Genomic DNA, 26,594 nt, shown 5'->3' with positions numbered 1-26,594 from the left:
TATAAACTTCATCAGAATTTTACCAACCCAGTCACCATACAGACAGGATGAGACACTAAATTTATTTTGCATTTCTCACATCATCTAAAAAAACACTGGCCTCAATACATATTTACCAAATGAATTAATATTAGTTTCTTAGACCACGTGACGGAAGAGTTTCCTGGTGGGAAATCTACCAATCCCAATTTACCTGAAGACTGTCCAAGTCGACTGATGTTACAATGAACAATACCTTAAAGGTTTAAGAAATATTTGTTTTTTAAGGAGAAAGTCATGTTCCTTAGTAAGTCAGATCTTAGTTAACTGAATAACAAATTTGAAGTCAATTCCAGCATCAGCCAGTTTTTCCAAGTGTTGATGTTCCTCAAGTGGTTCAGAGCCTGCTCCCCACATGAGAGGTCCTGGGTTCGGTCCCCAGTGCCAACTAAATGCAAAAAACAGAAACAAGCCAACGAAACCAACACAGGGGAACTGATGTGGCTCAGTGTTTGAGAACCAGCTTCCCATATAATGAGGTCCCATATTCAATCTCTGGCCTCGTTATCTCAAAACAACAACAACAAAAAACAGTATTACCTCTCCTGAATCAGGTAATAAATTAATGTTTTAAATTTTAAGGAATGTTTTAAAAAATTCACGGAGAGTTTACATTTAAGTGCAACATTTAAAAAGTATATTACAATTCTCTAGTTTGACCACATTCTTTTTTTAACAGATCAACTTTACTGACACATATGAATAAAGCATAAATCGATCTGTATTAGTCAGGATCCTCTAGGGAAACAGAAGCAACAGGAGATTTCTGTAAATAGTGTGAGGTTTTATGAGTCTCTCACATGACCTTGGGGATGCACAAGTCCAGGTTCCGCAGGCAGGCTGCAAACCAGGGGCTCCCATGAAAGTCCAATGAAGGTCCTTGATGAGTTTCCAGGAGACGTTGGCTACCCATAGACTCTGGGAAATTCTCTCTGAATGCTGGGATCACTTTCCCTTTTAAGGCATTCAGCTGATTGGATGAAGCGTCATTGCTGACAGCACTCTCCCTGGTTGATTGTAGATGTAACCTGCCATCTATGCAATACACTCACTGATGACTAAGCCCATAAATGCCCTTGTATTACAGTTAGCCCAGTCCTTCCTTGACCAAACAACTGGGCACAATTACCTGGCTGAGTTGACACATAAGCCTAACCATCACACCATCCAAAGTGTACAATCAAAGGTATTTGGTATAATCACATAGTTGTGCATTTATCACTTTAATCATTATTTAATCATTTATCATTTAATCATTTATCACTTTAATAACCATTTTCATTATTTCAATAATAATGTAAAAAAACAGACAAAACCTCATCACCTCTCAAGCTCTCTGCTTCCCCTGCAGTAAAAAGCTGCTATTCTGTTTCTGTCTAACTTATTTGTATTTATATTTTGTAAAAACAGTCTTACATATTGCAATATTACCCATATTTGTATTTCACAGGAGGTGTCACTATGTTAAACCGTCCCATGTTACATTTTTTGGCTTTCCTTCTAGTTGTATACACGTCCTTAGACTTTCCCTTTCAACCACTGCTAAAGCCATACAATAGCTGTTAGTTACAAACACTATATAGTGTTTGATGTGTTCTCACTATTGCCGTTCATTTCCAAAGATTTACAAACAACTTTTTTACCAGTTCTGCACAGAATAACACTCGGTTTTCCACTCTCTGCCCTCATTCTATTTTCTGGTGGCCTATATTCCAGTTATTAATTCCATGAGTTTACACGATACAATTAGTTCATAACTGCACGATCATACAGTATTAGTCCTTTGTGTCTGGCTTGCTTCACTCAAAATAATGTCCTCCTGGTTCATCCATGTTTTCATGTCCTTCATGACTCCATTTGTTCTTACAGCTTCATAATAGTCCATCACGTATACACAGAATTGTTTATCCATTCATTTGTTGAGGGACCCATATGTTGGTCCCATCTTTTGGCAAAAATTGTGAATAATGCCGCTATGAACATTGGTGTACAGATGTCTGTCTGTGTCACTGCTCTCAGTTCTTCCGGATATATACCTAGTAGTGGTATTGCTGGGTCACATGGCAAGGCTACACTCAACTTCCTTAGGAACTGCCAAACAGTCCTCCACAATAGCTATACTATTCTATATTCCCACCAACAATCCTATCTCTCCACATCCTCTCCAACACTTGTAGTTTTCTGACTTTTTAATAGTGGCTATTCTCGTAAGTGTGAAATGATATCTCATTGTAGTTTTGATTTGTATTTCCCAAATCGCTAGTGATGTTGAACATTTTTTCATGTGTTTTTTGCCATTTCTATTTCTTCTTTGGACAAATATCTATTCAAGTATTTTGCCCATTTTTAAAATTGGGTAGTTTATCTTTTTATTGTTGAGTCATAGTATCTCTTTATATGTCATGGATATTAAACTCTTATCAGATATGTGATTTCCAAATATTTTTTCCCATTGAGTCAGCTGCCTTTTCACCCTTTTGACAAAGTCCCTTGAGGTGCAAAAGTTTAATTTTGAGGAGGTCCCATTTATCTATCTTTTTTGTTGTTGCTCATGCTTTCAGTGTAAGGTTTAAGAAACTACCGCCTACCACAAGATCTTGAAGATGTCTTCCTACATTTTCTACTAGGAGTTTTATGGTTGTTGCTTTTATATTTAGGTCCTTGAACCTTTTTTGTATAACGTGTGAGATAGGGGTCTTCTTTATTTCTTTTGTGTATGGCTATCCAGTTCTCCCAGCACCATTTGTCAAATAGACTATTCTGGCCCAGCCAGGTGGACTTGACAGCCTTGTCAAAATCACTTGACTGTAGAGATGAGGGTCTATTTCTGAGTTGTCAATTTAGTTACATTGGTCAATCTGTCCATCTTTATGCCAGGACCATGCTGTTTTTAACCAATGTACACTGCAGTTAAGTATAATAATACACATTAAATACAGGAAGTAAGAATCTTCCAACTTCATTCTTCTTTTTAAAGAAATTTTTGACTATACAGGGCCCCTTAAAAATTTGATAATTGTCTTTTCCATTTCTACAAAAAAGGCTGCTGGGAATTTTACTGGAATTGCATTAAATCTGTAAATCAGTTTGGGTAGAATTGTCATCTTAATATTTAGTCTTCCAGTGCATGAACATAGAATGCCCTTCCATTTATTTAAGTCTTCTTCTAAATGTTTTAGCAATGTTTTGTAGTTTTCTGAATACAGGTCCTTTTAGTCCTTGGTTAAGTTTATTCCTAAATATTTGATTCTTTTAGTAACTATTGAAAATGAAATTTTGGAAGTGGATGTGGCTTAACCAGTTCAGCATCTGTCTATGACATGAGAGATCCTGGGTTCAGGTCTCAGTGCCTCCTAAAGAAGATGAGCAGATGCCACACCTGCTGCAATGACCCATCACAATGGGCCGAAACAGCTAGGCACCACACCTGCCGCAACAAGCAGATGCCTAAATGAGCAAATGCCACAAGCAAGAGACGCTGCAGCCCATGGGGAGTGGATGACTCAGGCTGTTGGGCACTCCTCTCCCATGTGGGAGGACCTGGGTTTGGTTCCCCGTGCCTCCTAGAGAAGGTGAGCAAACAATGAGCAGACAGAGGAGAGAGTCATCTGGGGGAGGGGGGAGATAAAATACGAGTAATAAAGTAAATAAATCTTCTTAAAAATGGAATTTTTTTCCTGATTTCCTCCTCAGATTGCTCATCAAGAGAGCATCGAAATGCTTCTGAATTTTGCATGTTAATCTTGTATCCTGCCATTTTGCTGAACTTGTCTTATTAGTTCTAGTAGCTTTTTTTCTGGATTTCTCAGGATTTTCTAGACATAGGATCATATCATCAGTGAATAATGAAAGTTTTACTTCTTCCTTTCCTATTTGGATGCCTTTTATTTCTTTATCTAGCATAATTCCTCTAGCTAAAACTACTAACATGATACTGAATAACAGTGGTGACATTGGGCTTCCTTGTCTTACTCCTGATCTCAACAGGAAAGCTTTCAGTCTTTCACTGTTGAGTACAATGGTAGCTGTAGGTTTTTCATATGTGCACTTTACTATATTGAAAAAGCCTCTATTTCTATCTTTCATTGTATTTTTTTTTTTTGCTTGCTTTCTGCTCTCTGTGTTCATTCACTGTGTGTTCTTCTGTGTGTCTGCATTTTATTTTTATTTATCCCCCCTTGCGGCTTGCTTGTTGTCTGCTCTTTCTGTCCATTTGTTGCACGCTCTTCTGTGTTTTTTGCTTGTCTCCCCTTTTTGTTGGGTCACCTTGCTGAGTCGGCTCTCCGTGGCATCTGCAGGCCAGGCAGCACTACGCAGCACTTGCAGGCGAGCCTGCCTTCACAAGGAGGCCCCGGGACACAAACCCAGGGCCTCCCATATGGTAGATGGGAGCCCATCTGATTAAGTCATAGCCACTTCCCTCTTTCATTGTATTTTTGTCAAGACAGATGCTTTTTTTTGTCAAATACCTTTTTTGCATCAATCGAGAAGATCATGATTTTTCTTCTTCAATTCATTAATGTGGTTTATTACACTAACTGGTTTTCTTGTGTTGAACCACCTTGCATACCTGGGATAAAACCCACTCAATCATGTATAATTTTTTAAATGTACTTTTGGATTCCATTTGCAAGTATTTTGTATTTTGTTGAGGATTTTAGCATCTATATTCATTAGAGATAATAGTCTGTAATTTTCTTTTTTCATAGTATCTTTGTCTGGTTTTGATGTTAAGGTGATGTTGGCCTCATATAATGAGTTTGGTAGCCTTCTTCCCCCCTCCTCAATGGTTCCCTTGTCTGTATGCTCATTTTCTGCTCACTGTGTCCGCTCATTGTCTCTGCTCTTTGTGTCCACTCATTGTCTGCTTGTCTTCTATAGGAGGCACTGGGAACCAAACCTGGGATCTCACATACGGGAATCAGGCACCCAACTGCTTGAGCCACATCTGCTCCCAGTAACATCCTTTCCTGTTTAATTTTTTGGAAGAGCTTGAGCAAGATTGCTATTAGGTCATCTTTCAATGAGTGGTAGGATTCACTGGTAAGGCTGTCTGGTCCTGGGCTTTTCATCTTTGGGAGGTTTCTGATGACTGTTTCAATCTCTTCACTTGTGATTGGCTTGGTGAGATCTTCTCCTTTCTTCTAGAGTCAGTGTAGGTGTTTTGTGTGTTTCTAGCAAATTGTTCATCTTGTCTACATTGCCTAGTTTTGGGCATACAATTGTTCATAGTATCCTGCTGTGATCTTTCATTTCTGTAGGGTTAATGGTAATGTTCCTTCTCTCACTTCTAATTTTATTTGCATCTTCCTTTGTCAGTCTAGCTAAGGAATTGTTGATTTTGCTGATCTTCTCAAAGAACCAACTTTTGGTTTTGTTGATTCTATTTTTTTGTTGTTGTTGTTTTTCTTACTTTCTTTAATTCCGCTCTGATCTCTACTCTTTCTTTCCTTTGGCTTGATTTAGAATTAGTTTGCTGTTCTTTTTTCTAGTTCATTCAGATTGATCTTCAGTTTTTTTCTGGTTTTCCTTTTTATTTAATCAAAGACTAGTGGATAAACATAAATATAGCACAGTTACTTCAGATCATTCTTCATATTGTGTACACACAGACCAATGAATGTAAACTGAAGAAACCTGCGGTCAGCAATGAAATGCATACAGCTTTTCCTTCCCTTGTTCAAAAAAACGTTTAAACCACACAAACTTAGAATCTCATCAACACAAACTCTCCTGTGACAAATGATTCAGAAATAAATAGTGGATGCAAAGAAGCTATATGCTAACATATGTGTAACCTTTAATAGAAAAACAAATAAAAAAACAAGCAGCCATAATGATTAAGATATAATCATTAATACTGATAGCTAGTTGTGCCTAAGGGGCATTATCAAAAGAGAAATTGTGCTGCAGAGGAAAGCTAAATGTACACACACAAAGAGAATATAAACAGCAAGGTTAATGCACGCATGTTTAATACTGGAAAAAGCACAACCCTCCGAAATTTCTCCACGTTGTTATAAAAAGTTCTCTGCACTCAACTAAAATTAAAATGATCTTAAAAGGATAATACTTACTTGTAAAGTTTACTTAAGTCTTTCCATCCATGGAAACTGCAATGGAAATAAATGTTCAGAGTCATTCTCAAAACAGAAAACTATTCTTCTGATGACCTAACCTCAAGGGTACGTCATAAATCATGTAGTTCTTTTCATACAGGTAATAAAATAGGTAGATTGGGATGTTCAAAGGCCATGCTGCCAGGGGTGAAGTGCCACTGTCTCCCTAAAGTCCATTTTCTTTTTATTAATAGTTAAGTTCCCTCCTTCATTTAAACTAGCGTTAAGGGTGCCTCTTAAGTTTCATTTCATCCCTGGCTATTAAGCTACTCTTTTCAACTTGTTAGATCCTCATGAGGAAGAAAATGAAATTGAAGCAAATATGCTTAAACAGGATCCTTAATGCTAGTTTAAATGAAGCAGAGAGCTTAACTGTTAATAAAAAGACAATGTTTACAGCATCTTCTCCAGGAGTAGATTGCACATCAAGGAACCAAATTTTTTGCCCATCCATAAGAAGCAGTTCCTCATCAAGTCAAGTTAAATCATGAAGATTGCAGCAGTTCAGTCACATCTTCAATCCCCACTTCTAGTTCTTTTGCTATTTCTACCTCATCTGCATTTACTTATGAAGTTTTGAATCCCTCAAAGTCATCCAAGAGGGTTGGAATCAACTTCTTCTGAATTCCTGTAAATGTTGATATTTTGACTTCTTCCCATGAATCAAGAATGTTCTTAGTGGCATCAGAATTGTGAATCCTTTCCAGAAGGCTTTCACTTGACTTGCCCAGATCCATCAGAGGAATTTCTGTCTATGACAGCTATAGTCTTACAAAATATATTTCTTAAATAATAACACTTGAAAGTTGTTCCTGCTTGATCCATGGGCTGCAGAACAGATATTGTGTTAGCAGGCATGAAAATAACATTAATCTCATTGTACGTCTCCACCAGAGCTTTTGTATAACCAGGTACATTGTCAATGAACAGTCATATTTTTGAAAGTAATTTGATTTCTGAGCATTAGGTCTCAACAGTAGAGTTAACATATTCAGTAAACCATGTTGTAAACAGATGTGCTGTCATCCAGGCTTTGATGTTCCATTTATAGAACACAGGCAGACTAGATTTAGTACAATTCTTAAGGGCCCTGGGATTTTTGGATGAGCATTGGCTTAAACTTAAAGTCACCAGCTGCATCAGCCCTTAATAAGGAAGTCAGCCTGGCCTCTGATGCTTTAAATCCAGCCACTGACATTTCTCTCTAGCTGTGAAAGTCCTAGATGGTATCTTCTTCCAACAGGAGACTGTTCAATGTACATCAAAAATCTGTTGTTTAGTGTTGCCACCTTTATCAATTATCTTGCTGCTGCACCTTTTACTTTTATGTTATGGAGATGGCTTCTTTATTTAAACATCATGAACCAATCCCTGCTAGCTTCAAACTTTTCTTCTATAGCATCTTCACTTTTGGTTTTGCTATGAATTAGGTTTTGGGCTGGGAATGTTGTGGTGGGTTTCATTTTCTATCCAGACCACTAAAACTTTTTCCATATCAGCAAAAAAGCTGTTTTGCCATTTGTGTGTTCACTGGAGTAGGACTTTTAATTTCCTTCAGGAACGTTTCCTTTACATTCACACCTTGGTTAACTAGCAAAAGAGCTCTAGCTTTCAACCTATCTCAGCTTTCAGGGTGCCTTCCTCAATAAACTTAATCATTTCTAGCTTTTGATTTAAAGTGCGAGATGTGCAACTCTTCCTTTCACTTGCACACTTAGAGGCATTTGTAGCATTATTAACTGGCCTAATATCAATATTATTGTTTCTCAGGGAAAACAGAAGCCCCAGGGAGAGATAAGAGCAGTCAGAATACACATATCTATCAATCAATGTTGAAGTTTTATCGAGGCATGGTTAGTGGTACCCCAAAATAATGACAATAGTAACATCAAAGATCACAGATCCCCATAACAGATATAATAATGAAAAAGTGTGACATATTGCGAGAAGTACCAAAATATGATGGAGACATGAAGTGAGCACATGCTGTTGGAAAAATGGAACCAATAGAGCTGCTCAACACATGGCTGCTACAAAACTTCAATTTATAAAAAAGAAAAGAAAAATATCGAAGGATTGTGGGAAAATGGTGATGGACTAACAGGCAGAACTGAATGCTCTCAGAAAAACAGCAAAGAGAGCCAAAACATATCTGAGGGACATACTTTGGGGATCAGCAGAATAGGACAGTGCTACACAACTCCCAGGAGGGTGAGGGACAGAGAGACGAAGAAGTCAAAATGGCAAACATGAGATACCAAGCCCCTGTGGCAGCCAGGAAGGGCATGCCCTTCACCCCCAAATATTAATCTGGGGTTAAACACCTGGCTAACTGTAGCCAACTAAGAAAGTACATCTTCCTCCCTGTCAGCTGTTTCAAGGGAAAAAGGAGGGGAGGTCAGGGTGCTTTTCTTCCATGAATTCAGCCAGGAGAGCTGGCTAACACAGGACCACAGGGAAGCAAAGACTGAGACACCTCCATGGAAAGCTGCAGTAACTATCACCATCTGCTGACCAGACTGGAAATCACATGGACAGAAACTGTTCTTGAAGCTATCTATATCCAAACCCTGGGAAAAAATCTGTGCCCCACTAGTGAGTCCCTGGTCTGATTTTGAAAACTTAAGCTGGGAAATTTTAAAGACTGAGAATAAGTTGAACCAAACATCAAAGAAGAGCTGTAAGAAAAAAACAGGCAAGAGAGAAAGAAGCCATCAGAGTAAATATACCAACATATTCAGATGCCTAGATATCAGCAAAAAATTACAAGCCATACTAAGAAACAGGAAGAGATGGCCCAGCCAAAAGAATAAACCAAATATCCTGGAGTGATACGGAATTTAATTCAATTAATCAGTGATAATCATACAACTCTCTTAAATCACTTCAAAGAATTTAAAGAAGATATGACTAAAGAAATAAAGAATATTAAGAAGACATGATGCTATAAAGAATAATTTGAAAGCCTGCAAAGAAAAGTAACAGACCTTATGGGAATGAAAGACATGATGGATGAGATTAAAAATACATTAGAAGCACATAAAGGCAGATTTGAATTTGCTTGCAGATAGAATTAGTGATTTCGAAGACAGGATATCTGAACTGGAAAAGACAGGAGAACAGAAAGAGAAGAGAATGGAAAAAATGGAACAGAGTCTCAGACAATGACAATGCAAAATGCACAAACATTTGCATTATTGGTATCCCAGAAGGAGAAAAGAATGGGAAAGGGCAGAAAGACTATTTGAGGAAATTATGACTGAAAATTTCCCAACCCTTATAAATGACATAAATATCAAGGACAATGGACCCCAAACAGAATAAATCCAAATAGACCTACCCTGAGACACCTATTATTCAGGATGACAAATATCAGAGATAAAGAGAGGATTCAGAAAGCAGCAAGAGAAAGGCAAAGAATCATATACAAGGGAAACTCGATATGATTAAGTGCCTTCCTCTCATCAGAAATCACAAAGGCAAGAAGAAAGTAATATGATGTATTTAAGGTACTGAAAAACTACCAGCCAATAATTCTGTATCCAGCAAGGCTATCCTTCAAAAATGAGGGTGTACTGCAACCTCCCTCTCTTCTAGCTGGAACAAATCATTGAGGATGCCACAGGAGAGGAGAGAGAGAGGGACAAAGCCTAAGGCTGACTCAATTTAGACTCACAAATTTGGTCTGCTGTGTCCCAGGAGCCCTTTCAGGCAGGGTGAGGCTACACCATTGTCTTGAAGCCAGCAAGAGGCTAAAGATGTATGACCCTCCCATTCTCCTCCTCTACTAACAGGGACTGCTTGTTGAGGACTTAGAGGAGAGTGGAAATATATCTGCCAGAGAAGGCTGGAGAACTGTCTCAGAGAAAGTTTGAATTACAAGGCTCCTAGCTTCCAAACAGGAAGCTCTATCACATTGATCTGGTCTGTGCTGCAACAAATACACTCCCACCAGTGAACTGAGAGCTGAAAAGAGTGCCATCTGCTGGCAGACCAAGGAAGTGCATGCAAGAAAATTAAAAGTAGGAGAGGCTTTTTTATGGCCTCTATAACCTCCATTCTCAAGGCCCGAGGAAGTGACTCTAAAGCAATTACTGGGTCCAGTGCCCAGTTATGAACAACCAGCAGGAAAATCCTAACAATCCATATTGAGCCAAGAATTAAAGAGCAGTGGTAACACACAACCTCCTGCCAGTAAATCTCGACAAAAGAGAAAGAAATTGAGCATGTGAATAAACTACATCCCAATCAGATGCCTAGATATGAGCAAAAAATTATGAGCCATACTAAGAAAGTAGAAGACATGGCCCCCAAAAACGGCTATATCAAAGCCCCAGAAGAAACAAAGAATTCGAAAGACTAATCAGCAAGATGCACACACATTTCCAAAATGAAATCAGTGAGTTGAAAGACGATATGATCAAAGAGATAAATAACATCAAGAAGACATTGAGCAAGCACAAAGAAGAATTTGAAATCCTGAACAGAAAAGTAACTTAGCTCATGGGAATGAAAGACACAATAGGTGAAATCGAAAACACATTTGAAGCATACAACAGCAGACCCAAAACGACAGAAGAATAAGTGATACCAAAGACAGAACAGCTAAAATTGAAGAGAGAAAAGAATGGAAATAATTGAGCAGGGGCGAAAAAATGCAACAACATACGTGTCATGGGATTTCCAGGAGAAGAAGAGAAGGGAAAAGGGGCAGAAAAGATTATCTGAGGAAATAATAGCTGAAAATTCCCAAACTCTCATGAAAGAAATGAACTTACATGTCCAAAAGCACACTGTACCCCAATCAAAATAAATCAGAATAGACCTACTCCAAGTCAAATATGACTAAGAATGTCAAATGTCAAAGATAAAGAGAAAATTCTCAGAGCAGCAAGAAAGAGGCAAGCTATCATATACAAGGGAAGTCCAGTAAGACTTACGGCAGATTTCTCTTCAAAAACCATGGAGGTGAGAAGACAGTGGTATAATACAGTTAGGATAGTGGCAGAGGAAAAAGTGCCAGCCAGGAATGTTTTATCCAGCAAAATTTTCCTTCAGATATGAAGGCAAGTATAAAATATTCACAAACAGAAACTAAGAGAGTTTGCAAAAAATAGAATCCACCTATGCAGGAAATATTAAACGAAGCCTTAGAACCTGAAAGAAAAAGACAGGAGAGAGAGGTTTGGAAGAGAGTATAGAAGAAAGAATAGCAGAAAGGATAACCAAAAGGGTAAAAAGACAGACAAAAATATGATATGATGTATGAAAATCAAAGAATAAATGGAGGAATTAAATAGTGCATTGACAGAGATATCACTGAATGCGAATGGATTAAACTTCCCAATCAAAAGGTACAGGCTGACAGGATGGATAAGAAAAACAGCCATCTACATGATACTTACAAGTAACTCACCTTAGACCCAGGGATACAAAATGGCTGAATGTGAAAGGTTGGAAAAAGATATTCCATGTGAATAGTAACCAAAAAAGAGCAGGGTTAGCTATTGTAATATCCGATGAAACAGAATTTAAATGCAAAATAGTTATTAGAGATAGAGAAGTTCATTATATATTAATAAAAGGGACAATCCATTAGGAAGACATAACAGTCATAAATATCTATGCACCTAACCAGAGTGGCCCAAATTACATGAGACAAACTCTGAGAAAACTGAAGGGAGAAAAAGACATTTCTACAATAATCGTTGGAGACTTCAACACTCCACTCACATCATTAGATAGAACAACTAGACAGAAGATCAACAAGGAAATAGAGAACTTGAAAAATATGATGAACAAGTTAGACCTAACAGCCATACACAGAACACTGCATCCAAATTGAGTGGGTTATACATTCTTCTCAAGTGCCCATGGATCTTTCTCCAGGTTAGACCACATGTTAGGGCACAATGCAGCTCTCAATAAATATAAAAAGACTGAAATTATATAAACCACCTTCTGCAATTATAAAGGAATGAAAGTGGAAATCAATAATAGACAGGGAAAAAAGTAAATTTGCAAATGTGTGGATGCTGCACAACATGCTCCTAAATAATCAGTGAGTCAAAGAAGAAATTGCAAGTGAAATCAGTAAATATATTGAAACAAATGAAAATGATAACACAACATTTCAAAACTTATGGGATACAGCAAAGGTAATCTTGAGAGTAAAATTCATAGCTCTAACTGCATATATTAAAAGAGAATGAACTAAATTCAAAGATTTAACTGAAATAAGAGAAACTAGAAAAAGAACAGTAAACCAATTCCAAAGCAAGCAGAAGGAAAGTCATAATAAACATTAGAGCAGAAATAAATGAAATTGAGAACAACAACAACAAAAACAATAGAGAAAAATCAACAAAACCAAAAGGTGGTTCTTTGAGAAGATCAATAAAATTGACAAACCCCTAGCTAGATTGACAAAGAAAAAGAGAGAGAAGATGCAAATAAATACAATCAGAAACAAAAGCGGGGGAGTTAAAACTGACCCCACAGAAATAAAAACAATTATAAGAGAATATTATGAGAAACTGTATGCCAACAAAATAGATAACTTAAATGAAATGAACAAAGTCCTAGAAATGCACAACCAACCTACACTGACACTACAAGAAATACAAGAACTTAAGAAACCAATCATATTTAAAGAGATTGAATCCATCCTGAAAAATCTCCCAGCAAAAAAAAGTCCAGGACCAGATGGCTTCACAGGTGAATTCTACCAAGCATTTCGAAAAGAATTAACACCTATCCTGTTTAAACTCTTCCAAAAGATTGAAGAGGGAAAAGTACCCAAAACATTTTATGAAGCTACCATCACCCTAACACCAAAGCCAGATAAAGATACTACAAGAAAAGAAAATTATGAATCAATTGCTCTAATGAACATAGGTGCAAAATTTCTCAACAAAATACTTGCAAATCGAATCCAAGAGCATATCAAAAGACTTATACATCATGACCAAATTGGATTTATTCCTGGTATGCAAGTCTGGTTCAACATAAAAATCAATTAATGTAATATACTACATTAACAAATGGAAGAAAAAAAACAACACATGATGATCTCAATCGACACAAAATGAATTCAACAAAATCTACCATACTTTTTTGATAAAAACACTTCAAAAGAAAGGAATAGAAGGAAAAATCCTCAATATGGTAAAAGGCATATATGAAAAACCCACACCAACATCTTACACAATGGGGAAAGATTGAAAGTTTTTCCCTCTAAGATTGGGAACCATACAAAGATGCCCACTGTCACCACTGTTATTCAATGTTGTACTAGATGTTCTAGCTAGGGCAATTAGAGAAGAAAAAAAGTTAAAGGCATCTACATAGGAAAAGAGGAAGTAAGACTCACTGTTGTAGATGGCATGATCCTGTACGTAGAAAATCCTGAAGTATCCACCACAAAGCTACTTGAGCTAATAAATGAGTGCAGCAAAGTGGCAGGATACAAGATCAACAGACAGAAATCAGTAATGTTTTTGTACACTAGTACTGAACAATCTGAGGAGGAAATCAAGGGGAAAATCCCATTTTCAATAGCAATAAAGAGACTCAAATATCTAGGAATTAATTTAACCAAAGAAGTATAGGACTTATATGCAGAAAACTACAAAACAATGCTAAAAGAAATTTTAAAAGACTAAACAAACGGAAGGATATTCTGTGTTCATGGGTTGGAAGACTAACTATGGTGAATAAATATCATGAAAGAAGAGCAACATGGGAGGAACTTCACTGCCTGACCTTGAAACATATTACAAAGCTACAGTGGTCAAATAGCATGGTCCACGCATAAAGGCAGAAGTACCGATCAGTGGAATAGAATTCAACCCAAAAATAAACTCTCACCTATACTGTCAACTGGTTTTTACAAACCTACCAAGTTAGTGTTAATTGGACAAAACAGTCTCTAAAATAAATGGTGCTGGAAGACATGGATATCTATAACCAAAAAAATGAAAGAGGACCCCTATATCAGTCTCTATAAAAGAATCAACTCAAAATGAAACAAAGACCTAAATATAAAAGCCAGGACCATAAAACTACTAGAAGAAAATGTAGGGAAACATCTTCAAGAGCTTGTAGTAGGTGGTGGATTCTTAGACCTTACACCCAAAACATGCACAACAAAAGAAAAAATAAATAAATGGGACCTCCTCAAAATTAAACACTTTTGCACCTCACAGGACTTTACCAAAAGGGTGAAAAGGCAGCCAACTCAATGGGAGAAAATATTTGGAAATCACATGTCAGATAAGGGTTTAATATCCAGGATATATAGAGATGTTACAACTCAACAATAAAAAGATAAACGACCCAACTAAAAAATGGGCAAAAGACTTGAATAGACATTTGTCCAAAGAAGAAATACAAATGGCAAAAAAAACACTTGAAGAAATGCTTAACATCACTAATGATTACGGAAATGCAAATCAAAACTACAATCAGGTACCATTTCACACCTATCAGAATGGCCACTACTACAAGTGTTGTACAGGATGTGGAGAGATATGAACACTTATTCACTGTTGGGGGGAATGCAGAATGGTACAGCCCCTATGGAGAACTGTTTGGCAGTTCCTAAAGAAGTTTAATATAGAGTTGCCACATAACCCTGCAATACTACTACTGGATATATACCCAGAAGAACTGAGAGCAGTGACACGAACAGACATCTGCACACCAATATTCATTGTGACATTATTCACAATTGCCAAAAGATGAAAACAACCCAGGTGTCCATCAATGGATGGATGGATAAACTGTGGTCTATGATGGAATATTATGCAGTTGTAAAACAAATAAAGCCGTGAAGCATATGACAACATGGATGAACCATCAGGACATTATGTTGAGCAAAGCAAGCCAGACACAAAAGGACAAAAGTGTATGATGGCATTACTATGAACCAAATATATTGTGTAACATATTGCATGATTTAAAAAAATGTATAGGTATCCAGTACATTTAATTGAGAAATGTATTTTTTATTCAACTGTGTTTTCTTTATAGTTTTTAATTGTTTATATTTTCAATTATTAAATGTACAAAACAAGGTTTAAAAAATGAGGATATAGAGGTTTGATATAGTTATGAATTCCAAAAATAGATATTGGATTATATTTACAAACTGGTCTGCACACTTAATTTAATTATGATTAAGGCTTTGATTGGGCAACAACAGTATGTAAAGACATGATAAAAGACATGGCAGATAAAAAACATGGCAAAAGAAGGGAGTTGGAGTTTTGAAGTTAGAGTTTTGATGCTGGAGTTTTAAGCTGGAACCCTAGAAATAAGCTCACAGAGGAGCAAAGCAGCTGAGACTGGAGAGAATCAAACTCTCAGGAGAGAGACAGGGCTGGTCCCCTGATAGTCTACAACTGGCCTTGTGGAGAGAGGCAAAGCCTAGAAGGCCTCATATTCTACAGCTGACCTTGTGGAGAAAGCAGAGGAGCTAAGCTTGGAGAGAAATGAACCTTGGGAAGAGAGGAGCCCAGGAAGCCTGAACCCTGGCAGATGTCAGCAGCCATCTTCCTCCAATGTGAGGCAACAGACTTTGGTGAGGGAATTAACTTATACATTATGGCCTAATAACTGTAGTTTCCTATCCCAAATAAATACCCTTTATAAAAGCCAACACATTTCTGGTATTTTGCATCAGCAGCCCTTTGGCTGACTACTAAAGAGGGTGAGTTCAAAGTCTTCAAAGACAAGCAAAAAACAGAGAATATGTTACCAAAAGACTAGACTTGCAAGAGATACTAAAATGGATACTGCAGCTTGAAATGAAAAAACAAGGGTGAGAGATTTGGAGAAGAGTTTAGAAATGAAGATTATTAGGACGGGTAAACTAAAGGATAAGAAGACAAACAAAAGGATATGAAAACAGAGTGCCCAAGGACAAAATGAAGTAATGCCTTTACAGTTGTAGCAGTTGGATATGGTTAAGAATTCCAAAACTAGATACTGGATTATGTTTGTAATCTGGTCTGTACCTGGGTGTGATTGAGTTATGATTAGGGCTTTGATTGGGCCACATCAGTAGGGTGCTGAGTCTCCACCCCTTGGTGGGTGGGGACTCACACATAAGAGGCAAGGCAAAGGACAGAGTTGAGGGTTTTTGATGTTGGAGTTTGATGCTGAAGCCTTAAGCTGGAGCCCCAGGAAGTTAGCTCACAGAGGAAAGAGAAGCAAGCCCCAGGAAGAGAGGAAACCTGAACCCAGAGAGAAGCCTGGGGAAGGAAAGAACGCAGGAAGCCTGAACCCTCACAGATGTCAGCAGCCATCTTGCTCTGACACATGGAAATAGACTTTGGTGAGGGAAGTAATTTATGCTTTATGGCCTGGTACCTGTAACCTCCTACCCCTAATAAATACCCTTTATAAAAACTAACCAATTTCTGGTATTTTGCATCAGCACCCCTTTGGCTATCTAACATAATAGTAATAGCACTAATGTTAAGAGATTAAATTCCCCCAATCAAAAGACAAAGACTGATATTATGGATAAGAAAATTTGGGATGTCTATATATTGTCTACAAGAGACCCTCCTCAGGCGGTTCTGAGGAGGTTACAACCAGGTTAAAATGTAAGTTTCTAAGAAGTTATTCCATGCAAATAGTAACCAAAAAAGAGCTGGAGTAGACCAGATAAACATAAAATATCTGAAATATTACTCAGTGCAACTGGCAAATTGTTCCCGTGATGAGTATTCTACACACTTGCTTTTTAATTGAGGAGGACTGGAGAAGAGATATATTTTTGGATACTTTATTTTTCTTTAACCCTTTCTTATTCCTATTCTTTAATTAAAATAATCTGTCTGGATCTATAATGATTTAGCATGACTACTGTTGAACAAGACTTTGAGTTTTTCTGCCTCATAAAATTATGAGTTGGCAAATTGTTATCTGCTGTAATTCATTCCAATAAGATGTGAAGAATTCCCAAATAGGAATTTGACTATATAGAAAGAATTATGGCCTAAAAAGAAATTAAATTATTGGATAAACCAATAATTTCATTCTTAGAGATTATGATGTCCAATAGTTAGAGCTGTAATATAAAAATTAGAATGTTAGAATTTCTACTATATTTGAATTATAAATGTTTGTTGCTATGCTACTTTTAATAATTGATTCTATTAAATCCAACCTGGCCTTGCACTCTTGTTTAAATTTTGTAATTTCTTTCAATCTATTTTTCTATTTATTTCACAATTTTACAATAAGGACTTTAAAAAAATTTTTTTTATCCCCCCTCCTCTGTGGCTCTTTGCGTGCTGTCTGCTCTCTCTGTCCGTTCACTGTGCATTTTTCTGTCTTTATTTATTTCCCCTCCCCCCTTGTGGCTTGCTTGCTGTCTGCTCTCTGTGTCCATTCCTTGTGCGCTTTTCTGTGTTTTTGCTTGTCTCCCTTTTTTTGTTGAGTCACCTTGCTGAGTTGGCTTTCCGCAGCTGCGAGCCTGCCTTCCCAAGGAGGCCCCAGGACACAAACCCAGGGCCTCCCATATGGTAGATGGGAGCCCAACTGATTGAGCCACAGCCGCTTTCCCATAACAAGGACTTTTTAATGGCTAAAAAAAAAAAGCCATTGATTTTACAATTTATATAGATTATGTGGTATGTGATTATATCTTAATAAAACTTCTTAACAAACAAATAATTGTGCAGGAAGAGCCATAAATAGCAGCGATGTACAGCAGAGGATAATAAAGAGAAGTTGTTAGGTGAGGAATATTTCTTGTTCGTCTGATTTTTTGTCTATTGTTATTATTGAAATAATGAAAATGCTTTAATAATGATGGAAGTGATGAATGCACAACTACATGATTATACCAAATAACATTAATTGTACCCTTTGGATGAACTGTATGCTTTATTAATATGCATCAGTAAAATTAATGTTTCAAAAAAAGAAGCGAAATAGAACGACTTATTCCTGTATTCAGTTAATAATCACCACGGCAACCGGCCCACCCAGCTTGTCCAGCATGACCGAAAACACTGCTCACTGTGCTTGAGGAAAAGGGCACCAAACAGCGGAGGCCCGGATGAACCTGGGCTCCTTCCCTGGCAGGGAGACTCTAGAAGGGGACCCGCCAGGCTACAACCGACAGCACCGACCCCATGGGGCGGCCCCGGCCGCCGGCCGCCGGCCGCCGACCCAGCAAACACACGTTCGCCGCGCGCCGGAAGTGACGCAGGGACGCGCCGCGTCAGGCGCGGCGGCCGAGCTTCCGGCGATGGCGGGTCCTGGGCGCGGGCGGGGCAGCGGCACGGAGGCGGGGCGCGGGGCGGGGCGCGGGGTCCGGGGATAGGCGGGCCGGGGCCGAGCGGCTACGGGTCGGCGCTGGGCTCAGCGCGCCGAACAAAGGGCTCTCGGGGCCGGCGCCGCGTTGGGCCCGGCTGCCGGCCGGTCGGCTCTAGGCCGCGCCTCGGTCCCCGCGGCACCTGCTGCAGGGGCTCGGCGGCCCGCGCGGCTCGGGATGGGTCTCCTCTTCGCGAAGCTGTGGAGCCTCTTCTGTAACCAAGGTGAGGGCCCGGCCGCCGACGGCGGCTCTCGCGGGGAGGTGGCCCGGCCGGGGCGGCGGCGCAGGTCGGGCCGGTGGAGGCCCCGAGGTGCGGGCCAGCTGGGGCCGGCGGGCGGCGGGCGGCGTCTCCGTGCGGGACCCGGGAAACCCCTGCTGAACTGGAGGGACCTCTGTGTCGCCGTTTCCGTCTGCGCTCGAGCGCCTGGCCTGTGCTCGCCCCGGGAAAGGTGTCCGACAGGAGCCTGGCAACTTTTCTCGGCCGCTGTGCTCTGTGCCTGCTGCCGCTAAGCCCGAGCAGCGCGCCCTCCCTCTCCGCGGCTGCGTGCGCTCCTAGGACCCGGGAATGCACCGTCCTGTTCCGTCACGGCTATCCAGCCAGCTCCCCCCTGAGCCCTGCATTCCCTCCTACCTGCCAGAAAGCCGGGTGTTCTCGGTTCCACGTAGGACATTAACTGCGTGTCCGTAATTAGTCACCAGCAGATTTCTGAGACACTTGGAATCGGCGAGTCCAAAGGAACAAGTAGTAGTAAAACCTGTTCTGAGTCAGAATGAGAAGTGGTATCTTCCTTCAGAGGAGAGAAAATACCCCGACTAAGCAGGAACAGGTAACAGGTAGAGTTGAGGCTGCCTTTCAACAGAATGTTTTCTTAGTAACTGTAGCCAGTTTTTAAATTCAACGAGGTAAGGCTCGGACTTAATTTATAAACAGATGTTTTACGACAGTATCAGTTTGTTACTGCTGATGTGGGTATCGTTTTCCTGGATTTAAAAAGTCGTGAAGAAGACGAAATGACTTTAGTTCATTTGTTCCGTTGATTGTTAAGAAAACTGAAATAGTCTTTTTCAAGGTTGTAAATAAGTAATATAAATATATGCACGTGCATTATATGTCCACGTGTGTATATATGCAATACCACAGATAGTTAACCACTTTTCAAGTGACTTCAAAGAGTGGGGAGCAGCACAGACTTGAACCCCTTCTGGATATTTGCCATAAATTTAATACAGTGTTTTTTCCAGCAGTTTATATTTTCTAATCTTTGTTACATCAAGTACTGGGTAAAGTTTTAGCATTTTATGACATGCTCAAAATGTAAAGACTAATACAAACCTCATCTATTTACCTTTCCCTAGCTTAAGAAATAAAACACTACCAAAGTGGCAGCTCTCTTTGTTTCTGCTCTGTCCTAGCCCGTGTTTTCCCCTCCCTGCTGTCATTATAAAAGGCTGCATATGTTTTTCATTATCAGATGCTTGTTCAGTTCTCACTCCCCATTTCTACTTAGAATTTTTCTTTTCTTTTAACTTGTCTGTTGAAAATTTAAAACTGGTGTCCATTCTGTCATTTTATTCTCATTCATTTATGAAACTAACATTTACTCATCAGCCTTAAGTCAGTTCTCAGAGTTAGGCATAGGGGATATAAAGATAAAAAAAGAAAAAGATACATACCTTATTTGCTTTCAGAGTACTCAAAAAAAAATTAGTAAACGAGACAGACATGAAAATCAAAGGCTCTTCCATGTGGTAGATAGTTTAAAAAATTATATAAAAATGTACTGATGGCATCATTTATTAGATTAAGTTTTAGACCAATTAAATCAGAATGGGGCACCTGGCTGACTGTGGAACTTCTCTAAATGAGGGCGGAGGGCTGCTGATCCTCCTTTCCTGAACCTCCAACTGTACCAAGCATCTCCTCATAAACTGAATTTGTAAAAGAATGTATTATTGTCAAAGTAAGACAATTTAAAAATACATAATTAATCCCTGCAGTTTTATATTGTTTAATTTTAAGCTAGAAGGCTGATCACTTTGTACTTACCTTTGGAGTAAATAATTTCAAAATCTGTTACCAACATTTTATAGGTATATTTGCATGCATGTGAATGTGGTCTCTTTAAACTCACCTGTAACAAGGAGAATTTGGCAGGCCTTTGTTCCAGCTTCTGGGAGGTAGCCCTCAGACTTTGGAATTTTCCACAAGAGGCTGGTCTTTGGTTCTTCCTGGTGGACCCAGGACCAAACTTGGTGGCTCATTTCTAATGAGATAACAGGGTAGGGTCAGGTATATGTGGGGGGCACACCAGAAAGACCAATCTACAATTAGGAGATGGGGCTTTGAGCCAGGTCTTGTCAACCTCAGAGGTTCGGGAGGGGGCTGGAGATGGAGTTCAGTGCCTTGGCCAGTGATTCCACCAGTCATGTCTACCTAACCAGACCCCCCGTCAACTTGGATGGGACACTGGTGAGCTTCCAGGAGTAATAATGGGGTCACTGTGCTGGGAGGGACTGTGCGTGGAGAGGACCTGGAAGCTCCTGTCACAGACACTGCACCCCTGCCCTGTGCATCTTTTTACTGTGATAAAACTTCATAAGTACAGCAGTTTCAGTAAGTTCTGGGAGTCGTTCTAGTGACTAATGAACCCGATGGTGTGGGTGGTGGGAGCCCCCAAATTTGTAGCCAGTTGGTCTGAAATGCAGGTGGCTTAGGTCCCTGAACCTGTCACCCCAACCTGAGGATACCCTGACTCTGCCTCAGGCCAGAATTACATTGAGTTGCTGCATTCTTTACAGTTGCTCACTGAACTTTTGTATCCACAGACCACCCCAAAAGTGATGGTAGCACAACACTGTGAATGTAATTAACAGCACTGAATTATATATCTGAATGTGGTTAAAAGGGGAAATTTTAGGTTGTATATGTTACTAGAATAAAAACTTTTTTGAAAAGTCAAACCGTGGACTACAGTTAGTCACTAGTACAACTGTAATGATATTCTTTCATCAGTGTAACAAAGGGACCGCAGGAATGCAAGGGGTTAATAAAGGGGTGTATGGGAACAGTATATTTTATGTGTGATTCTTCTGTAAAACTACAGCTTCTCCAAAAAATTTACATAAAAAAGATAACCACAGCGAGGAAGATTTTTATAATGCATGTAACCAACAAAATATAGTAAGAATATATACATAAAGAACTATCACAAGTCATAAAGGAAAAGATAATAAATAGACTAGTTTTAAAATGAGCAAAGGATATAAAAGGGAATTTACAGAAGAAGAAAGGGCCAATAACCTATCAAAAGATGCTCGGTCCTCAAACTCATCAAGGAAATGCTAATCAAACCACAGTGAGATGCCGTTTCACACCTCTCAGTTTAACCACAGTTTTAAAGTTTGATGGTACCAATTACTGGCATGTGGAGCAACCAGAACACTTATCCAGTACTGGTAGGCGCGTAAATCAGAACAGTCACTTGGGGGAACAATATGGCAACAGCTGTCAAGGCTGAAGATGTGCAGGTGCTGTGACCTGGCACCATCCCTCCAAGGACATTCCCTGGAGAAACTCACTTGTGCATAAGGAGACTTGGCGTAAGAATGTTCAGTGCAGCATTTTTGCATTGAAAGAAAATGAAAACTACAGAAGTGTCCTTCAACACTTGTTACCTGTATTTCTACAACAGACTTGCATAAATCAATGAAAATGACTGAACTAGAGCTCTGTGTGTCAGCATGGCCAAATAACAAAAATATAATATTGGACTTTAAAAACCTTGTAGTAGGATGCATAGTAGGATATATTTACCATGGTATCATTACTCTAATGCTAAAAAAACATGCCAAGTTGCATAGTCTTTGTGAATATACGCATATATAGTAAATGTGAAAGTATGCATGAGAATAATATCTCCCAAATTCGGGCCAGTAGTTATCACCAGGGAGAAGAAAATAGAAATGGATCCAGGAGGAATATATTGGATGCTACAATTGTATCTTTATTTTTCCTTAAGCTTGCTGTTGAGTACATGGACATTAATTATATTACTATTTGTACTCTATATTTATAACATAGTTCATAATAAAAATAAGTAAATGTGGGTTCAACTTCACTGGTGTTCAAAGTAAGAAATAAAAGAATAACTCCCCTCCTCCGAAAAATTGATCTTTTTTAAAAATTTCTTTTTTTAACTTGTAGAGACTTTATTCTCTCTCCCTCCCCTTCCCCCCTCAACTCTACAAACTGGTCATCAGTTATTTCTTGTGTTACCAGAATTAAGGACTAATGAAATACGGTTTTAATTGTGGTTCATTTTCAGAACCAAATAAGTGACATTTTAATTTCATTATCTAGTCATTTTTGTCTCTTCTGCCAAATTCACCCTATGAATTCATGTTATTTTAAACACTGATGTGTAACTTTTTATGAGATTGCTATTCTTCTGTCTCAGCAGCTCCTGGGTTTCATTTTTCTCACCTTAGCATTTTCTGTTCCCATTCTGGCTGTTTTGCTGATTTTTGAACATAACAAACTAAAACTGAACATCTTAGGACCTTTGTATTGGCTCGCTGTTTTGCTGGACACTCTTCATCCACATCTTCCTGTAATCGTATTATAAATTTACTTAGAACAGTCTGTTCCTTTCTGTGGAAATACACTTGATGAAGGTAGGGATTTTTGTCTTCCTCACTGTTGCATTCCCAAAGTCTCGCACAAAGTAGGCGCCCAGTTTTGTTGAATATTGTTTTTGGTTTTTCAAACATACATTTTGTATCAAAATAACACATATACATTGTTTTTAACAAGTCAAATAGTAATAGAGCTGTAAATTGGTATGTAACAGTGAAATCTCTTTAAATGCAACCTTTTTTCCAGTATTATTCCCATACTTCCAAGTAATATGCATATATAGAAATTTGAAGTGAGTACTTTTATGTCTTTCTTTCCCTCCTCATCCCAGTATATATTTTTTGATGTAATCTACATTCTCTTTCTGTCGTTCTAGGAATTTCCTTTGCTTAACTCCTTTATTAGAATTCATCATCATTCTTACTGTACTGTTATTTTGCTGAAGCTTTAATTTCCTAAAGTGGAAGTGTAAATTGTTTGAGATCCCAAATGCCTGAACAGATTTATCTATCTAGCCTCACTTTTGATTTATAGTTGGGCTGCTTATAGAATTCTGAGTTGGAAACATTTCTTTGAAGGCACTCTTATTGTCCTCCAGCTTCCTGCCGTCTTGAGAAGGCCAGAATTGTTCTTCCTGATTTTTTTCTCTCTCTTTTTAGTAGCTTTTAGAATTTTCCACTTATCCTTGGTGTTTTTTGATTTGAAAGGGGTATGCCTTGTAAATGTTTTAAGTGTCTTTTCATACATTTTGCTAGGTCTAATGGACCTTTTCAACCTAAAGATGCACTTCTTTGAGTTCTAGGAAATTTTTCTTGGATTTCTTCCTCTCCTTTTTCGGAAATCCCGTTGCTCATATTATGCTGAGTTAATTTTCTAATTACCTTTTTTTTTTCCATATTGCCCTTTTCTGTGTTTTGTTTTGTTTTGTTTTGTTTTGTTTTTGAGTACTTTCTGGGATATTTTGTCTTCCAATTCATTGAATTTTTCATTCAGCTATCGTGTTTTTAAGACCCTTTAAAAATTTGTTAAATGAGGTTTTTTACTGCTATTCTGACCTTTTAAGATGAATACTATGTCTTTTCTCTCTTTCAAGTTTTCTTCTGTTCCCAAAATGTCTTTTTCTGTTTATTTCTGTATTCCATCATTCATACTGGAAGACTTCCCCATAAATCTGTTGTAAATTATTCCATTACATGAATACCCCACTGTAGCAGTTTGATACGGTTTTGAATTCAAAAAATAGATATTGGATTATGTTTGTAATCTGATCTGTACCTGGGTGTGATTAAGTTATGATTAGGGCCACGTCATTAGGGCATTGAGTCCCCACCTTTTGGTGGGTGGGGACTCACAGATAAAAGACATGGCAAAGGACAGAGTTTAAGGGTTTTTGATGTTGGAGTTTTGATGTTGGAGTTTGATGCTGAAACCTTAAGCGGGAGCCCCGGGAAGTACACACAAAAGGAAAGAGAAGCAAGCCCCAGGAAGAAAGGAACGCTGAGCCCAGGAAGAAGCAAGCCTTGGGAAGAGAGGAACCCTGAACCCAGAGAGAAGCAAGACTCTAGAAGAGAGGAACCCAGGAAGCCTGAACCCTCGCAGACATCGGCAGCTATCTTGCTCTAATATGTGAAAATAGACTTTGGTGAGGGAAGTAACTTATGTTTTTTGGCGTGATACTGTAACCTTCTACCCCAAATAATACCCTTATAAAAACCAACCAATTTTTGGTATTTTGCATCAGCACCCCTTTGACTGACCAGTACACCCACCATTTGTTTATGTGTTCATGTGTTGATGGGATATTTTTTGTAGACTTATGGCTTCATTTCCTTAGGCAGACGTGTGAGATTGGAGTTCATGGGCCATAGTGTAGGTATATGATGAGTTTTTAAAGAAACTGCCATATTTTTCCCCACATGGCTCTATCATTTATTTGCTGTCATCAGTCATGTGTAAGGCTTCTAGCTGTTCTATATACTCCCCTGCATTTGGTGTTGTTAGCCCCCCAGTTATAGCTCCTCTAGTGGATGTCCTGCCATCTCCCTGTGGTTTTAATTTACATGTCTCTGATGACTAATGTGTGTTGAATACTTCTTCTGGTGCTGATTAATTTTACGTGTATCTTTGAGAACTGTCCAAATCCTTTGCCCATTTAAAAAAAAGTGTTTTTTGGTCTTTTTAAAAAATTACTTATTTATAGAAATTATTTAAATTTCTTAGAATCAAGTCCTATGTCAAATATATGTTTTGAGAATGTTTTCTCCTGATCTGTGGATTCCTTGATCGTCTTCTTCATTGGGACTTTTGCTGAGCCGAAGTTTGTGATTTCGGTGAAGTCTGATTTCTCAGCCTCCCCTTGTCTCCACTTTGAACTATTGCTTTCTGTGTCCTGCTTGAAAAATCTCCTTTCATCTAGAAACTATAGTTACAGCTTTTATGCTTAAGTTTATGATCCCACAAATTACTTTGCGTTATGATGTGAAATAATGGTTGGGGTTCCTTTTTTTCCCCCGCATGGCCATCTGCTTCTTCCATTACTGTTCACTGAAGCCTTTCCTTTCCCAAATGGATTTCTGTGGAGCCTTTGTGGAAACCCATATCACTGTGAGCCTGACCTGGTTTCTCTCTTCTTTTGCGCTGATCTACCCTTAGTCAACCACACCATTTTGATTTAGAGCTTAATAGTGAGATCTGAAGTTGGATAGTGGAAATCCTCCAAATTTGTTTCATTAATCTTTTCAAATAAAATATTTTAGTTTTTTCTCTATTGCTGTTGTATTTGTTTCATTGATTTTTGCTCTTTATTTCTTTTCTTCTACTTACTTGGTGTTTACATTGCTCTTTTTCCCCTAGCTTCTTAAGGTGGAACATATCATTGCTTTTAGGTCTTCTTTTCATAAATAAACATTTTAAAGCTATAAATGTCCCTCCTAAGTACTGCTTTAGCTGCATTCCAGAATGTGTTGTGTTTTCATTTTTATTATTCAGTTTGAAATATTTTCTTTTATGTGTGTGTATGAGTTATTGAGAAGTTTGCTGTTTGGTTTCCAGGTGGTGTTTTCTTCAAAAAGCTGATTATTGGATTCTGATTTAATTCCATTGTGGCCAGAAACTATACTCTTAAGATTTCCTCCCCTTCCCCCTAAGTTTATGGAAGCTTTCCATATGGTCCATCCTGTGGTCACTTTTGGTGTGTGTACCATGTGCACTTCTGCGGCTTGGTGTAAATGTTCCATAGGTCAGGGTGGCAGCTAGCATTGTCCGATCTTCTGGGGCTTCATATGCGTGTCTTAAAGGCCGCCTGTGGTTGGTTTGTGCCCTTTATCCAGTGTGACATTCTTTGCCTTATTAATTGCAATGCTTAATCCAGTTATTTGTGTGGTGCTTGTAGAGATTACAAGATACCTTCTTTCCTTTATGTGTTCTGCTTGGAGTCACAGTCGTAACTCTCCTTGTAAAGTGAAGC

General features: G+C 38.6%; 1 protein-coding gene and 1 long non-coding RNA gene across 2 annotated transcripts in view; one reads left to right on the top strand and one right to left on the bottom strand.

The window, feature by feature from the left end:
- Window positions 1-43: 43 nt before the first annotated feature.
- Window positions 44-19,244, bottom strand: LOC139439059 (uncharacterized). The gene is made up of 2 exons (XR_011648934.1): window positions 19,124-19,244; window positions 44-6,152 (listed from the first exon to the last, which is right to left on the bottom strand). It is a non-coding gene; the product is annotated as an uncharacterized lncRNA (long non-coding RNA).
- Window positions 18,469-26,594, top strand: part of ARL5B (ARF like GTPase 5B) — a 32,300-nt gene continuing 24,174 nt past the window's right edge. Inside the window, exon 1 of the mRNA XM_004467613.4 lies at window positions 18,469-18,715. Coding sequence (XP_004467670.1) covers window positions 18,670-18,715 — 46 coding nt within the window. The 5' untranslated portion in view covers window positions 18,469-18,669. The remainder of the gene's footprint in view (window positions 18,716-26,594) is intronic.

Source organism: Dasypus novemcinctus, chromosome 5 (genome assembly GCF_030445035.2).
Source record: "Dasypus novemcinctus isolate mDasNov1 chromosome 5, mDasNov1.1.hap2, whole genome shotgun sequence".
NCBI lineage: Eukaryota > Metazoa > Chordata > Mammalia > Cingulata > Dasypodidae > Dasypus > Dasypus novemcinctus.
Note: the sequence above shows the minus strand (reverse complement) of the source record. Positions and strands in the feature narration are given on the sequence as shown.